Raw genomic sequence first — 17,803 nt, forward strand, 5'->3', positions numbered from 1 at the left:
CAAGTTCTGATCACAGAGTTTAATATTGCTTCTGTAGACAGGCTTTTCTTACCGAAGAGTTTCAGTAAATAGGTATGTAATACAGCTTTGCTTACATATAGCATTTGACTTCAGAAATCTTAATTGGTTAAACCTTGAATTTGTCAAAGTAGTCAAATAGAGGACGGAGATAAAAGCTGGTGTATAATGATTCAAACATTTTAATTGGCAACAATGAATACGATTTGAAAAAGTCTAGGAATCACCAATTCTAGACTTCTGGTAGTCCTTGACCAAGGACCACAGTTGATCCCCAAATTTCTGTTGCTAAGCAAGGCAGTTGTTAAATGAGCTATTTTTCATTTTACAATCTTCTTTGCCACAGTCGTTAAATGAATCACTGCACTGTTAAGTGAATCATGTGGTTGTTAAGCTTCCCCCATTGACTTTGCTTGTTGGGAGCTGGCTGGGAAAGCTACAAATGATGATCACATGACCCTGGCATTACATGCCAGTTGCCACATGCCTGAATTTTGATCATGTGACCATGGGGATGCTGCAATGGTCACAAGTGTGAAAACCAGTCATAACCAGCCACATTTTTCAATGCAGTTGTAGCTTCCAAATGTCACTGAACTAACAGTTGTAAGTCGAGGACTAGCTGTAATTGTTGCAACCTTGGAGTGTGTTTAAAATCTATGGAAAATAATTGGGGTGCCTGTCTTCACTGGCCAGGATGAAAGCAAAGTAAGTGAATTATTTGCATTTATATGCACACTTAACACTAATACTGCTATAAACTTCTTTGATAAGACCACACTTGGAATACTTCACTTTGGTCACCATGATAAAAGATGTTGAGATTCTAGAAAAGAATGCACAAAGATGATTAGGGGGCTGAAGGCTAAAATATATGAAGAACAGTTGCAGGATCTGGGTATGGTCTAGTCCAGAGCTTTTCAATCTTTTCACTCATTGTACCACTTTTAGGATATGGCAACATCTGAGTACCACCAGTCACCTAGCAAGGTGTCAAAAACTTGATGACTAAAAAAAAAAGTGATGAAGTACAGGTAGTCCTCGACTTACAACAGTTTGCTTAATGACTGTTTGAAGTTACAGTGGCACTGAAAAAAGAGCCCCCCAAGGCACAGCCGAGCAAGACACCTGCCTGCCCGCCTGGCGGTGCTCTTCCTCCTGTCTGAGATCTTCATTGTTGTGAGCATTTCTGTTGAGGATTGGCAGTGGGGGTGGGGTGGGGTATGTTTGGTTTTTATCCCCCCCCCTACTGGGTGGTTGCAGCAGGTTTTGGTCACTTCACGTGACCCTGGGACACTGTGACCGTGATAAATATGAATCAGTTGCCAAGCATCTGAATGTAAATCACAAGACCCTGGAGACGCTGCAACATTCCAGCTGATCGGCATTTCTTCTGGGCTCAGCAGAAGCGCCAGGATCAGCGCCAAGCTCCAGCTGGATCCTGGTGCTGATCCTGGCACTTCCACTGAGCCCTGACAGCCCCAAAGAAGCGCTGATCCTGGCACTTTCGCTGAGCCCTGACTGTCCTGCAACTCCAGGCATCTCTTGCTCAGGCTTGTGCAGTGCTGCCACAGGTTCAGCTCATTTCCCTCCCCTGCTACCACTTTTCTAGGATGGTTACATACCACCCGCCAGGTGCCATTGTACCACAGGTGGTACCCGTACCACTGGTTCAAAAGCCCTGGTCTAGTCTAATGAAGGCAAGGACTAGGAGTGACAATAGAAGTGTTCCAATGTTTGAGAGGCTGTCATAAAGAATAGCGCAACCTATTCTCCAAAGCATCCAAGGGCAAGACAAGAAGTAATAAGTGGAAAATTATTAAAGAGAAATCCAACCTAAGCAGAAATTTCCTGACAGTGAGAACAGTTAATCAGTAGAACAGCCTGCCTCCAGAAGTTGTGGAAGCTCCATCACAGGAGGTTTTTAAGAAGATTGGAGGGCCATTTGTTTGAAATGGTATAGGGTCTCCTGTTTGAGCAGGAGTTTGGACTAGAAGATCTTCACGGTCCCTTCCAATTCTTGTTATTCTGTATTAGAGGCTGTTAATGTTGAAACAAATACAATATTTGAAGAAGCAGTTAAAAGAACAAGGAGCCAAACTTGGCCAACAAAGCTGCAATTAGTTTCTCATTGGCCAAATATAAACAATAACTAAAGAGCTGATGGCTTGCCAGGAAAACTTGGATTGCATCTAAGGTTGAAAAAGTAGGGAAAAAACTGGTCAGATTTTCATTTTTATGGCATCAAGAAATAGAAGCCATTAAAGATATGTTTGTAGCAGTCTGCTCTGAAGTGATTTGTGGCTGAACCAGTCTGCCTATTTAAGCAAAAGTTAATCCATTTTATGTAAACCTCTCTAGAATATTTATGTACGTACAGGAAAGTTGATCTCTGTTGTTACATCAGAAAATGTTCTGAGAGAGAAAGTGAAGGTTCACGATAAGCACACTGACTACAAGAAAGACATTGGAATGAATGAGAAATGAGGTTGAAAACGGGTAAGTAAAGGAAAATGGTAAACAAAGTGATAAAACAAAGGAGACAAACATGGTTCTCCCTTTTCTCCTTCTTCATTTCTCCTGGCATTAGAACATTTACTGGGAAGTTAGAACTACAGGAATTAAATTAGCAAATTTGAAATAAATAAATAAATGCATACGACCTCCTGTTGACAATTATTCTTCCAAAGGAATTTCTAGAACTGATAATGGGATACATACAGCAATATGGCTCAGTATCAGGATATTGCATTAATAAAAACAAGACTCAAATGATTACATGGAATTTACTTGAAGAAGAAAAAAGTAATATCTACTGCAAATAATGCTGTTTAATATTGCTGTTAAAAAGGTCAAGAACCTAGGAATTTAGTTAGCAGAAAACAACAAAGATTTATTTAAGAATAATTATTCTTAATGGAAAAAAATATAATGGCAGATATTTTAAGAGGGAGAAACTTTGTTAACAAGAATTGCAGCAGAAAAAAATATGAATAGCTTCCTATATTAAATGATTCCAATAGGAAGTGAAATGAGTAGCAGACATGAATAACTGAATTTATTCTCTAAAGAAAGTTCAGGGTTAAGCTTTAGATTAAGGAGATGGAGTGGCAGTACCAACCTATCAAACCAACTACTTAATTTGGGTGACAAGTTAGAGACTATGATTAAATGGATGCACAATTTAAGTAGTAGAGAATGGGAATAACCATGGAAATAAACATTTTTGCCCAGAGATGATAATGACAATGAAGATTTAAATATTAAATTTACAATGAATATATATTAGAGAAAACTAGTACAATATTTTAACTTGACTGTATATTATTCTAGCAGTAATTGCTAAAATGGATAACTATTTTTTTTAAAATTGTTAAAAATATACTAATTAGGTCTAAGTATTTTTTAGTATTGGATGACAGTATTGTAAAGCCCAATAATTCTGGAAGATGATTTATTATAAAGTGAAGTAGAAGGCTGAATACACAGCACCTGACTATTTTTCTTTTCTTTTCTTAAACATTACCAAATATTATATTCTCATTAAATATACACTGTATATGGTAAAAGCTACCCAGAATATTTTACGCTTTTCATTGGCACTCCATACAAGTTATGAAAATATACTTCAATTGTCAAAAACATGTTCATATTTGGGGAAAAAACATATACAGAATTCAATGGAAGCCATTATGTATCAATATTCTAATTTTACAAAGGTATTACCTAGAATAAATTATTTTGAACATTCCATTTTTGTGAAATGATGTCAAGTGTAATATAAGACTGCAAGTTAATACACTAACTTGAATGCCAATATGACATATCTATGGTGTTAGATTCACTGAATATGGAAAAAGGTTTTGACATAGTTCAAATAATTTTTGGTTCAAGTACTGAGGAATTTGTTTTCTTGTAAATGCTTTATTTGGATTATGATTTTTATCTTCTGTTAATATAATTACCAATTAAATGATTTCACCAGTAATGAAAATGCATGTGAAATATATCAAGAATGTCCTTCATCTCCTAATTTTGGCATGCCCTATGAGATAAACTTATGAAGTTAAAATAATTTATTTGGCTGAGTTTGAATATGCAAAATATTTTAATGATTATTAATAAACTTTACCTAAAATATAAAACTGACACAGTTATCTGCTAAACTTTTTATTTATACAATACATTGGGGTAATTCAAATATGTCAACTGGAAAAAAGATTCTGATGGTTGTAGAGAAATGAAGACTATTCTCAGGTGTTTTGCAGAGTCAGGTTATTATGCAAAATATAAAATATTCAGTTTAGTGGATAAAAATCTTTCAAAATGTATTACCTAAAGAATATTAAGAGGTAGCTGAAGATACCCTTCATTCATGTACATTGAGAGCTTATGCACTGGAGACAATTCCTTGTGTGTTCAATCACTTGGCCAATAAAGAATTCTATTCTATTCTGTTCTATTCCGTTCTGTTCTGTTCTGTTCTGTTCTGAAAATGAATTTTACATAAGATTCATATACTGTATACCGTGTTTTCCCAAAAGTAAGACCTGGTCTTATATTATTTTTGCCTCTAAAAGAAGCATTAGGTCTTATTTTCGGAGGGTGTCTTATATTTTTTGTGACACCTGCCTTGCCTTGCGGTGGTGAGGCCAACAGACCCATCCAGCAGGAGCCCACGTGGCTGCTGGCCAACATCTGCTATTGCCTCTTGAGCATGTCACACTGCTGCCAGCACAATGAGGCAAGACAGGTGGGGGAGGAGGTAGAGCTGCCCCATGCACCCCGCACCTGCTTCCTTCAGGCCCCCATCAGCCAGGCCATTCCTTGCTTGGTGACTTTCCCTTTCGCTCCCCTCCTGAGCCAGACTGCCATGCTACGGAGGATGGGCGGGGTAGGCCCAGTTTCTCTCCACCATTTCAGAGCCAGTGGGGAGTGACAGGGAAAGGCTCCACTGCAGCTGTGCACCACTGGAGGGGCTTTCTTCATGCTTTGAGATTTATTTATTTTTTTTCATAAGAAGTCTGACTGCACTTTTTTTACTCCCACAAATTCCATTTTCCTGCAGCAGGAGAGAAATGTGCCAGAGCTGGAAAGCAAGTTAGTGAAGATCTGGGCGGTGGTGCGCCAAACTCTATACAGTAGCCCCGGGAGGCAAAGCGGGACTGCCATTTCCAGAATGGAGAAGGGAAGGCAGCAAGCAAGTGCTCTTCTCTGCTCTGCATCTCTGCACAAAGCCACTCCGCTCCCTGTTCTTTGTGCTCTCCAGTGGCGGCAATGGAGGGCTGGTGGAGGGAGGTGATGGGGAAGGTTTGTGCTGCCCAGTCATGGCGCAATCCACGGGAGAGTTGGTGGAGGAGGAGGAGGTGGTGGCTGCCGCCAGGCAGATGATCTGTGGGGTGAAGCATGAAGAAAGCCCCTCCAGTAGCACACAGAGGCAGCAGAGCCTTTCACTGTCACTCCCGCCTGGCTCCAAAACAGTAGAGGGGGACTGAGTCTACACCACCCATCTTCCATAGCATGGCAGTCTGGCTCAGGAGGGGAGTAAAATTGAAGGTCACTGAGCTGGGGGGCCCTGAAGGAAGCGGGTGTGGAGTGCATGGGGCAGCTCCACCCCCTCTCCCATCTTCCTCACCTCGTTGTTGTGGAAGCGGTGCAATGTGCCTCACAGCCTCCTGCCCATTGTGGTAGTGAGGTGGGATGGAGTGGGCTGAGTTCTAATTAGAGTTTATTTTGGGATAGGGCTTATATTAGGCCCATCCCCAAAAATCAAGGTAGGTCTTTTTTTCAGGGTGGGGCTTATTTTTGGGGAAACACGGTATTATGATAGCAATATTTGTATTCGTTCCACTTAAAGAATAACCTGTAAAGCAAAGAAAAGCTGAAAGTAAGCATTGTTACAGTTTCACTTAGCAACTGCTTCACTTAATGACTGAATTGCTGGTCCCATAGTGACCCACTATGGTCACTAACCGGTGACCATATGTTATGAGCAACCATATGTAAATCCTTTGTTAACCTTGTGAATACTAAAGCTTCCTCTTTCTGTATTTCAAGTTGGTCAGTGATTAATACTTATGTGTTATTTATATGTAAGGGTGAAGATTTATACCTATGTTGTATATAGCATGTTTAAATGTGTGTTATGTACTGTATCTGTACACTTTTGAGAGCAAGCAACTAAATTGCATTTTTAATGTGTATGCCCATCTGGGATTGTTAATATGTTTTCATTGAATCTCATTCATTCATTCATTCATTCATATCCCGCCTTTTTATTTTTTACAATTAAGATGCGAACATATCTTCCTCCTTTTTTTTTACCCACAACAACCCTGTGAAGTGTGTTGGGTTGAGAGAGCAATTGGCCAAGGTCAGCCAGCTGGCTTTCAGGCCTAAGATGGGACTTGAACTTCCAGTTTACATGGGACGTTTACACTGATGCACAATGTAAAATGTAAATGAAAATAATGTAAAAAAAAACAATAACCAATGCACAGATGATGGGAATTTGCATGCAGAATTTAGCCAATAAGGAGACAGAGATAAATTTCTAGTTTGGAAAACCATAAAAAACTGGAAACAAAAACATAGCAGGGCTGACAGAAAGAGATATATTTAAGAGAGACCGGTCTATATCATCCAGTAATAATTATGGGAGATTAACTGAAAATCTGAGCCCTATATATTGTTTGTATTTACCATCTGTTTAAGTCTGTGTAACAGCTTCTTAATATATGAGATCACTTGAAAAGATTCAAGATGTTACTGCTGTGACTATGCTTTTGCCCATAGCTCTTCCAATTATATTGTCCTACCTCAGTCTTGAAATCTTCTGATTCTGTCCCCTCAACACAATAATCAGTTTTTTCTCCCAAAGTTGCAAAGACAATGCTTTTCATAAAGCAGAAAACCATATTTGACTGCCAAATATTTCTACTGATTATTATCACTTGTTTGCGTGTCTAGGAAAGAGTGCAAACTCAACAAATAATGCCAGGCAAATCAGTTTTATTTTGAGCATGTTTCAAATGAAAGCAGAAATTTGTGTCTTGAAAGTAACCAACAATAGGTATCATTTCACTTTCAATTAGCTCCAGAACTACTGCATATGAGAAGCACCATTGAATAAAAGATAAATTCTCAATATTACAATTTTCACTGGCAAGTGTGGCCTACAAAAGCACAGCCGGAATGGTAGCTTAATCTATTCTAATCAATCTTTCAAACATCTGAAACTAAACTATTAATCTAAACTAATCTTGGGCAGCCAGTTTAAATCAGATGGCTTGCTTAGGACTATTAGTCCTACAAGTTGCTAAAATATGCTTCTTTTCACATAACGAAATAATGATGCTTGGTTCATCAAATCATCTCGAATCCGACTCAGTCATAGCTGTTTTATTTTATTTTTAAAAATTCCAGCTGAAAAATCTGCACAAAGGTTGATTCAGTTCCACTGAATTTAACAAACTCAACAGGATTAACCTGTTCACACCACTGCGTATATCGGTGCCTATATTTTAATGAATTTCAGTCATTTGGCAAACACTGGCAAACACTAAACTAATTTGAAAAATAGCAATATTACCTAGGACTTGGTTAACATAATCTCCCAAAAGTGATTCAGAGCATGAGGAAGTGTGTCTCAGCAACCTCTTAATGCAAGTATGGAAACTTGGGAAAGAAGAGTGGCTGTTTTATAGTGCTGCAAACAGATGCCGTGTTTGCCCTTTGACATCCGAATTGGAAACACTGCACATCATCAATATTTATATTTCGTTTTCCTTAGGTCTCTGACTATGACATATGATTGCATCCCCAATGACTTATGGCCTCCCAAGAAAAATGTCACGGCAACCGCAAGACCAACCTTGCCCTGACACCATCCAGGAAAGAAGCAGCTCTGTCCTTTCAAGATGCTGTACTATTGACAAGTTGCTCTAAGTTAGAGAGCCGAGATGAATACATTCGGGCCTCATCCATCAGGAAGCACCAATTGCTATTCCACAAGCACACCACCAAGGGATGGTAGCCAAGCTGGAGTTGCCAAAGGCTAGCTTAGAGATGACTTTTCTGGCCTTAGAGAAGTCTCTCCTTCCTTCCCTTCTCCTCACGCTTATTTTTATGTTTTTGTTTTTATTTTTTATTTTCATTTCTAGCTTCTGAGATTGCTGTGCTCCATTTCAGGAGAAAATTATTATCTGGAATGTAGGATAAAAAGAAAGGACATAAGACAAATGGGCTATCAACACGACAGAGACCAGTATCTTGGATCATGCATTAGACGAGCAAATTATTGGGACCTCATATTGAATTGAATACTTTGTTTGGCCAAATGTGATTAGACACACAATCTATTTGTCTCTGGTGAAGAAGCTCTCAGTGTATTAGAAGTACATATTTCATGTGCAGTCAAAACCCAAAAATCACATACAACACAGCCCTTTATCTGGATAAAACAGTCTGGCTGAGATCTAGACATTGTGATCTGATTGGGGTAAATTGTAGGGGTGATATTGTATTCCTTGTTTATTCCTTTCTATTTAATTTGTTTCTTGCACTTCACTTTTACGTATAGTTCTATTGTGGCATGCTTTATGTTTTATTCTGAATATTTTATTTTGTATTTTGATATGGCCTATGTGCTAATCAGTAACAAAAAAGGAAAGAGTTATCAATATGTTTCCTATGTGGATGATTGTTTAACTATGCCATTTCAGTGACTTATAATATTCACTGGTCTACCCCTGCTTTTCATTACTTATAAACATGCATTTCTTCCATTTTAGATATTTGTTTTCCTATAAAATCTAAAACTCTAGCAAGAGCTAGTTTTACGAAGAAGCCCTCCATGTGGTTTCAGATAATTTTAACCATGTGGCTTCAAAGAAACCAACAGCCCATAGAGTTCGCTAAACACTTCAGACTAATGGCTTATACAAAGTGATTGTGTTATTACAGATAATCAACAGGACTATCAGTCAGAGGTGCTACTTCAATATGTAAAATTCATTAAGATGCCCATAAAAATTAATTGGAAATGTTCTATTTCCTTCAATCATCATTTTAATTTTATCCATTTTAATGGTTCTGCCTTAGGTCTGCTCCCTGGGAGATAAATGTCATTTTTTTTTACAGTGATGTGAAAGTAGCTTAGTGTATACTCATGTATAATTAATAAATAAATATAATTTATAATCTATCAGATTATAAGGGAGTCAGTTTGGTATAATTTTATAATCTATAAATCCTTAAAAGAGCTAGTTTGAGTAATGGTTTAGCTAGAAATCAGGAGATCGTGAGTTCCAGTCCTGCCTTAGCCATGAAGGCCAATTGGGTGACTTTGGGCCAGTCACTCTCCCTCAACACAACACACCTCACAGGATTGTTGTTGAAAGGAAAGTAGGAGGGAAAATGAGGTATGTACACTGTAAACTAAAAATGAAAAAAATGGGATAAAAATCTACTGAATCAGTTATGTCATCAAAGGAAATAATCAAAATTCAGGTACTGCAGATTTATTTATTTATTCAATTTCTATAGATGCCCATCTCTGTCAATGACTCTGGGCATCTGACAATTAAATAAAATATTACAGACATCACTAGATCACAAACCCTACTGGAGATAATATGTTATTAGATTATTTCTTCAGGAAAGACTTCTTGTCAGGCCTAAAGTTAATGATTAACACAATCCTTTACTCAGTATCTTAAATACTGGTGGGGAAGAAGAGGGAGAGAGAAATATTTGGACAGTTTCAGCCTGCTTTTCCGAAATTTAAATCCATGCCTTTAGTTTTGCAAATGTAATTACCCTCCCTTCACATACACAAACACACAAAACTACCTTCAACTCTCCAGCAAACAAGTTAAAAAAATGAAGCTGAAACTGAAGACGAATAGCAGACTTGTGCAAAGATCAGTTACGTTTAAGCAAGACCACAGCAACCGCTCTAGACGTGCCCAGAGTTAAGCTCTGTTACTTAATAAAAGGGGCATTGGCTACATGTTCGGCCATGCCTGAGGAAAAGTGGAGGCATTTATCCAAGAGGCATTGCTAAAAGTTTGCTTCATAGAAAAAGGACGATCAAAGGGAAAGTAATAATCCCACACTGCCGAGCCATACAATCATGGAGTTACAGTATATAGTTTGGGGGTCCCCAACTCCCAGTCCAGGGACCAGTACTGGGCTGTAGCATGCCAGCAACCAGTCCACACAAACAAGCAAAGCCCCATCCGTGGGATGCAGGCAGCTCACAAAACCATACACTCTCCAGTCTGTGGAAAAACCTTTCTCCATGGAACCAGTCCCTGGTGCCCAAAAGGTTGGGGACCTCTGATATAGGTAATCCTCAATCATAATTGAGCCCAAAATTTCCTTTGCTAAGCAAGATAGTTGTTAAGTGTCCCTTTTCCCAAACCTTTTGCCGCAGTTGTTAAGCAAATCACTGCAGTTGTTAATTGAATCTGGCTTCTCTCTTTGACTTTGCTTGTCAGATGCCAGCTGGAAGGTTACAAATGATGACCCCAGGACAGTGCAACTGTCATAAATACACAACAGTTGCCAAGCACCTAAATTTTGATTGCATGACTGTGCATGCAGCAATGGTTATAGGTGTGAGGACTGGTCCTAAGTCACTTTGTTCAGTGCTGTTGTAACTCCAAATGTTGCTAAACAAATGGTTGTAAGATGAGGACTACCTGGTACTGCCTTAAGTCTGAAGTTCAAGAAAAACACTTCCGGTTAATTTTCAACCCAGAAACCTAATTTTATTTTATTTTGCATTATTTTAGAAACTGCAAAGCCTCAAAATATTAACATGACAGTATTCTGAGAGACAGTATGATAAAAATCCTTCATAATTGTCTAATGGGTTATGCATGTGACCAAGAAGAAGCTGATGGTTTCATTGAAACAGCTCATTAAATGGTTTTGCTGTAGATTTTCCAGACGTCAGGCCCTTTAGATCAACATAAATGTTTCTGGCAAGCTGAATAAACTGTGCCTCAGAGAAAACACTGGTGTTGAAATGACAACCTTCATATGTTCAGGAGAACACTAATTCACTTTTAATAATGAGTCTGAATTGCCTGTTAGTTTCAAAAAGAAGAGAAGTCAAACTGCTAGTCCAGTCAACTATAGGAAGATGTTAATCTTCTCCCATTGAATTTTAAAATATTATTTTTTCTCCTAGCTTTTTCCTGAATGTGTAAGGTCAAGGTGGGGTGGTGTTTTTTTGTGTGTTTGTGTGTGTGTTTTAATCAACTGAGTGTTGATCAATTGGTTGTAACATGAATTGACCAATTGGTCACTTCACTGTTACAAAATACGAATTATATTAGCCATTGGTGGGATTCAAATATGGGAGCAACTGGTTCTCTGAGTGGATGCCACTTCCGGAAGTCCATTCTGGGCCTGGGCAACAAAAAAATAGCTACCGGTTCTGCAGAAGTGGTGCGAACCAGATGAATCTCACCACTGATCTTAGCCCAACTGCAGTCCTATAATTGAACCTTGTGCACACAGTAGCTTAAAGGTTTTTTTTAAATGAAATTTGATCTTTTTTTTTCAGAAAAAAACTCTTTGCTCACTTATGTTCATTTTTTTCATTGCTTGTTAGAAGGGGTTATGTGTGAGTTTCCAGTTAAGCTCTGAAAAACATGTGGAGATATTTAAATTTCAAACAAAGAAAAAAAAAGAATGCTCTAAAAGTTTTGCAAGAAAATGTGTTCTTAACTTTTAATAAAAGAGACTGTGGTTTTAAAAAGTTTTTCCCCCCTGTATTTAAGGTGATGATTTCAGAAAAAAGGGACAGATTAAAAACAACAACAATAAATTCAAAAAAATAGGGCTTTACTTAATTTGAAAGCAATCAGAGTAGGGTTTCATTTAAAATCAAGGGTTTTTTCCCCCAATACAGTGAAGTCCTAGGATTATCACAACACAATGCCCTGAAGTGGAGGGTTATGTTGGAACATAGAGTAATAGAGTTGGAAGGGACCTTGGAAGTCTTTTAGCCTTAGTCTCTGCTCGAGCAGGACACCCTATACCAGGGGTAGGCAACCTTGGCTCTTTTATGACTTGTGGACTTCAATATCCAGAATTCCTGAACCAGCTATGCTGACTCAAGAATTCTGGGAGTTGAAGTCCACAAGTCATAAAAGAGCCAAGGTTGCCTACCCCTGCCCTATACCATTCTTATACCCATGTCCAGTCTCTTCCTGAAAGTTTCCAGTGATGGAGCATCCACAACTTCTGAAGGCAAGGCATTCCATTGGTGGATTGCTCTCACCTTTAGGAAATTTCTCTGTAGTTCTAGTTGGTTCTCTCCCTGATTATTTTCGATCCATTGTTTCTTGTCTTGCCTTTTGGTGCTTTGGAAAATTGTTTGACTCCCTTGTCTGTTAATAATTAACTTTAGGGCTCGCAAAGAGCTTTTCCTAAGAGGATTAGATTACATGTCACATCCAGTAGAGTTTGTGACTTGCTGACAACTGATCCTCATGGGGTTTGGTCATTGACTTTGATGACAATAATTAAAATGACACTGATAAAAAACTTTTATTATTATTATTATTATTATTATTATTATTATTATTATTATTATTATTATTATTATTATTATTATTATTATTACTATTTATTGAACTTATATACCGCCCTTCTCCCGTAGGACCCAGGGTGGTTCACAAGGCAATTAAAACAATATTACAATAAAAAAGTTAATAACAATTAAAATACATTAAATTATCCTTGATTGAAAATTGAAAACCCCTATAACTCTGATTAAAAAACCCAATTACAATAAGTTAAAAATTAAAAATTCTCAGTCCTGGCTGGAAAGCTCAAAGAGCCAGGTCTTCAGGTCCCGGCGGAACGAACGAAAATCAGGGGCAGTCCTGAGCTCTATGGGTAGCTGGTTCCAAAGGGCAGGCACGCCCACAAAGAAGGCCCTCCCCCTGGGTGTCGCCCGCCAGCAATCCTTTGCCGGCAGCACCCTGAGAAGGCCCTCCCTGTGGGAGTGCACAGGATGAAGGGAACTTGATGCCGGGAGCAGGTGTTCCCTCAGATATCCCGGACCCAAGCCATTTAGGGCTTTATAGGTCATCACCAGCACCTTGAATCTCACCTGGAGGGCAACCGGAAGCCAATGCAGCTCACGGAGTAGAGGTGTTACATGGGAGTATCGGGAGACTCCCATCACAACTCGCGCGGCTGCATTCTGCACCAGCTGAAGCCTCCGAGTGGTCCTCAAGGGCAGCCCCATGTAGAGAGCGTTGCAGTAGTCTAACCGGGAGGTCACGAGCGCATGAGTGACTGTGCGCAAGGCATCTCACTCCAGATAGGGCCGCAACTGGCGCACCAGGCAAACCTGGGCAAAAGCCCCCCTGGTCACGGCTCCTATATGATCTTCAAAACTGAGCCGCGAGTCCAGGACGACACCAAAGTTGCGAGCCCTATTGACAGGAGGTAACACCTCACCCCCCATCATTAAAGATGGAATAGAATGATTCACTCGAGATGCCTGTACGCACAGCCACTCAGTCTTGGTAGGATTGAGTCGGAGCCTGTTTCTCCCCATCCAAACAAGTCACTAAGCACTAAAATCTACTTACTAATTTAGGTATTTTTTTTAAAAAAAATAAACTTTAAGATGAAATTATTTTGTTTTGTTTTTTTTAAAAAATGTTAGTACCGTTATTTATAATATAGAATATATATGAAACTAAAGATCAGGAAAAAAAAGGGAAAAGGGAGTAAAAGACAAAAAGAAAAGGGAAGAAAAGGGTGGCTTCTGACTCTTCAGTACAATAAAATACTAAGTACAGTTACAATATTAACTTTGGTACCTTGGTGGAGCAGTGGGCTAATGCCTCCTTAAGTAACACCAGCTGCCTGCAATTAGTGCAGGTTCGCATCCCACCAGGCTCAAGGTTGACTCAGCCTTCCATCCTTCCGAGGTAGGTAAAATGAGGACCCAGATTGTTGGGGGCAATTAAGCTGACTTTGTAATAATGCCGCTTGGGGGGTGTATGAAAGCCCTAATAAGCAGGCATATACATAGAATGAAGGCTACTGCTAAGCTTGTAAGCCGCCCTGAGTCTTTGGAGAAGGGCGGGATATAAATGGAATTAAAATAAAAAATAAAAAATAAAATAAAAACTTTTTGCTTTGCGCCATTTTGATAGCTACAAGTTTAACCCAATCCTCAAAACCTAAAGTCAAAGTTTCATTTTTTTTCTCTTCTATTTCGAGCATAAAGTGCAGAAGTGACTTCTGAGTGTAAACAAAACTGGATTCTTCTGTTTAAAAAAGTTGACTTTTTGTTATAAGTTGGAATTATAAACATTTGAAAACACCCATGGAAGCATTTGCGCTTTTTTTTCTAATTTTCTCAAATTATCATAAAACTTGATTCTGAGGAACACATTTCTCAGTTGGGGAAAAAAAAACATAACAATTTTGCTTACATATTGTAGACGAAGAAGTTAAGTGTAAAAGCACTGAACTCGTATTCCCCAAGACAACAAATAGTTGATAGAATTATAGGTAGTCCTCAACTTACAGCCATTCATTTAGTGACTGGTTGAAGTTATGACAGCACTGAAAAAAAGTGACTTATGACCATTTTTCACATTTACACCCCTTGCAGGAATCGCATGATCAGGTGATCAAAATTCAGACGCTTGGCAACTGGTTCATATTTATGAAGGTTGCAGTGTCCCAAAGTCAAGTGATCACCTTTTGCTACCTTCTGACAAGCAAAGTCAATGGGGGAAGCCAGATTCTCTTAACCGCTTTGTTACTAACTTAAAAACTGCAGAGATTCACTGAACAACAGTAGCAAGAAAAGTTGTAAAATGGGGCAAAACTGACTCAACAACTGTTTCATTTGGCAACAGAAATACAAGGACTATCTTGTATTCAGTTCGGTTTGGTTTCTGCATCACATTATGTGGTTTGTTCCTTTTAGGTTGGTCCATTATTCAGATCTTATAATATGTCATGGTTTATGACATTATTGTGTATGAAGCCATCCAACTGCAGTCTATTCAATAAATCATGCTTAAATCATGGTTTTAGTAAGATGCATAAACCTAGTTCTCATATAAAATATGTAGCATGCGTAAGTTCTTTTTTTTTGTCCAAAGAAATTGTTGTCCCAAATCTTTTTATTCAGTTCACCTCCATATTTAAACATCTTTTCCAGTTTCCTGGTTCTCAACCCTCAACACTCCAAACCAGTTGTTCTGATGCCATCTATAGGCTTTTCCACATTTTTATAAATAATCTTTATGATGGTGGTTTGAAATACATATTAAGTCAGGGGAAATTATCTACCGTAATTCCTTTCTCTAACCACACTGAAATCAACTGCGCCCTCCACATTTATTTTAGTATATAAAAGCAAAACAGATCCAAAATACCTTGCTTGATCCTATGTTGTGCTTTGTTTATGTGCATTTGAAAGTTTTTCACATAAATGTTATGGAATTTGTCATTTTATGCCAGTCTTCATAAATGTTCATTCCAAAACATGCTACATTTTAGGAAGTTTATTTTGTGTTTCAGCAGAGACAAATGGAATAAAGAAATCAAAAGCACCAAGTCACTGTCCTATTGATTGAGTCCAGATTCCCAATTCTCTCTCATGTAGACGGAATGAGTTGGACATAGTAGCAATGCTGTTGTCAAGAATAATGAGGAGTTTGGGGAAATATAAGAAATAATGTTTATCTGAAGAGACTTTTCTTTCTAACCACTTCTGCCTTGTACCTCTGTGATCTGGCAAGAGGTTTGCAAGCAACACACACACACACACACACACACACACACACACACAAAATCCCCAAAAGGACATAATGGCTATGTCATGGGGATTAATTTTTAAAAGAAATACTGCAGAAAACCCAGGGGTCTTAAACAAATCTCAACTGGACTTCCACTTTTGGAGTGAGAATGGTTGCCAATCTATGTTTTCAAGGATCTGTTTATTTCCCAGGTGAATAAGTATGAAAGAGAACATTTCAGTCTCAATATTTATTTTATCAGGTTTAGAAAAAACAGATTTGTCCTGATAGAGTCTTATGTAATTCTTACCTTGGAACTGAGCATTAAATCCTTTCCGCCTGTGATTACTGTCAGAAGTGAAATGGAGCCGTAACCAGTTTTTACTGCTGATAACAGGTGAAGGCAGATTCATGCCAGTCAACCTACAAAAAAAAGTGTTCATTTGAAGATAGTGAAGCAACTGCCAATTTTGTTTGATTATTTTGATAAAGTACAGTTTAGAAAGCAACATATATTCAGCATGAATGGAAATAGCATTCAATACTATATTCTCAACATCTGTGTATTATTCTGGACTATCCCGACATTATTTACTGTACTTTTTAATTATATATTTAAATGATACTGATATAATTGCAATGCTTAAAGCATTTCATTTATACAAGCACATTATGGAAAGTGTACCCACACTCAGCCAATTCGAATTTTCTCGTTCTCAAAATGAGAGTTTAATCCACAAACAACCAAACTTTACAGAATAAATATTCTACATGTATTGTTGAAATAATTTCACATTATATGAAAGCAGGTCATTAAATGAACTGAAATATGTTGACAACATACTATATAACACCTAATTTTATGAACAAAATGTTTATTTGGAGAATGTTGTATTCAGCAAACATACATAAACCTCAGGAGTAAGAAATTTGGAATATCTCAAAAAATGTGATGTTTCTGTATCATATTGCTAAACCTCCAGCATGACATTAATGATATTGGCGCTACATACTGAAGAGGTATAACATGAGTTACATATACCAATACAAAATGTGGTTTGCAATTGTTGGCTATACTGTTTTGATTCATGAAAGTGTAAGTTACTTTGCATTCAGTAAAAAGCTAAGGGGGTAAATGTGTCTACCACTCTGGAAAAAATTAAAATAAAACCACATTTCGAAGAAAACATTTTATTTTAACTTTAAGAAAACAGCACTCTTCTATTGGAGCCAAAGAACGGTCTCCATGAAATGACTCCATCAAAAGAATCTCAGTTGACTAGTTGTGTATAAACATATTCAGCAAGAAAAATTATTGAAAAAAACACAAATGTGATAATATATTAAAACAAATAAGACAACCATTTAGAGACACAAAAATGCTAAGTCTTTGCTATAATCTATTAGTTGTCTTATTAAAGTCCAGAGTTCATTTATTTACTGGTTGTTTTTCATGAAGCAAAGGTTAAAATCATAAAGTGCATGAATATATAGGACAATACAAAATCAAGAACAAAATAAAACAATATAAAACATAATTTTCCCATGGAAATTTGGACTTTGTGTATATCTTTTTAAGCCTGAAAATTAGCAGTAGCTTCCTTTGCTTTATATGAATGTAAAAAGGAAATGAACCATGTAGTTAAATTAAAGTTTGACCTTCAAGATATAATATAATTTCTGATATTTTTAAAAAGTGAACTATTTCTTTTAAATACAATCTTTATTGCCATAAAAGGATCCTATTTAAAGAATGGGATCCCCGTATAATATTATTTCCTAGTGCTGTATGACAGTTATCCTTGATTGGATCTTAAATATTTACATATACAACCATTTTGTATATAATTTTATTTACAAGGTACAAGATAGTGAGTTGTCAAAGATTCCTTGTACTGTAATAACATCTTTTTGTGAATGAAGCCATTATGACTTTTAAACCATAGTTTACAGTTTAGCGTTATGTGTGAACACAGTCCCTGTGATTG

At 37.7% G+C, this 17,803-nt stretch overlaps 1 protein-coding gene across 1 annotated transcript in view; it reads right to left on the minus strand.

The window, feature by feature from the left end:
• The window catches only part of CSMD1 (CUB and Sushi multiple domains 1), a gene marked incomplete at its 5' end in the record, with an annotated part of 1,146,395 nt that overhangs the window by 370,293 nt on the left and 758,299 nt on the right, over positions 1-17,803 (minus strand). The window contains one exon of the mRNA XM_083350006.1: positions 16,126-16,238. Coding sequence (XP_083206132.1) covers positions 16,126-16,238 — 113 coding nt within the window. The remainder of the gene's footprint in view (positions 1-16,125; positions 16,239-17,803) is intronic.

Source organism: Vipera ursinii (genome assembly GCF_947247035.1).
Source record: "Vipera ursinii genome assembly, chromosome: 1".
Taxonomy (NCBI): domain Eukaryota; kingdom Metazoa; phylum Chordata; class Lepidosauria; order Squamata; family Viperidae; genus Vipera; species Vipera ursinii.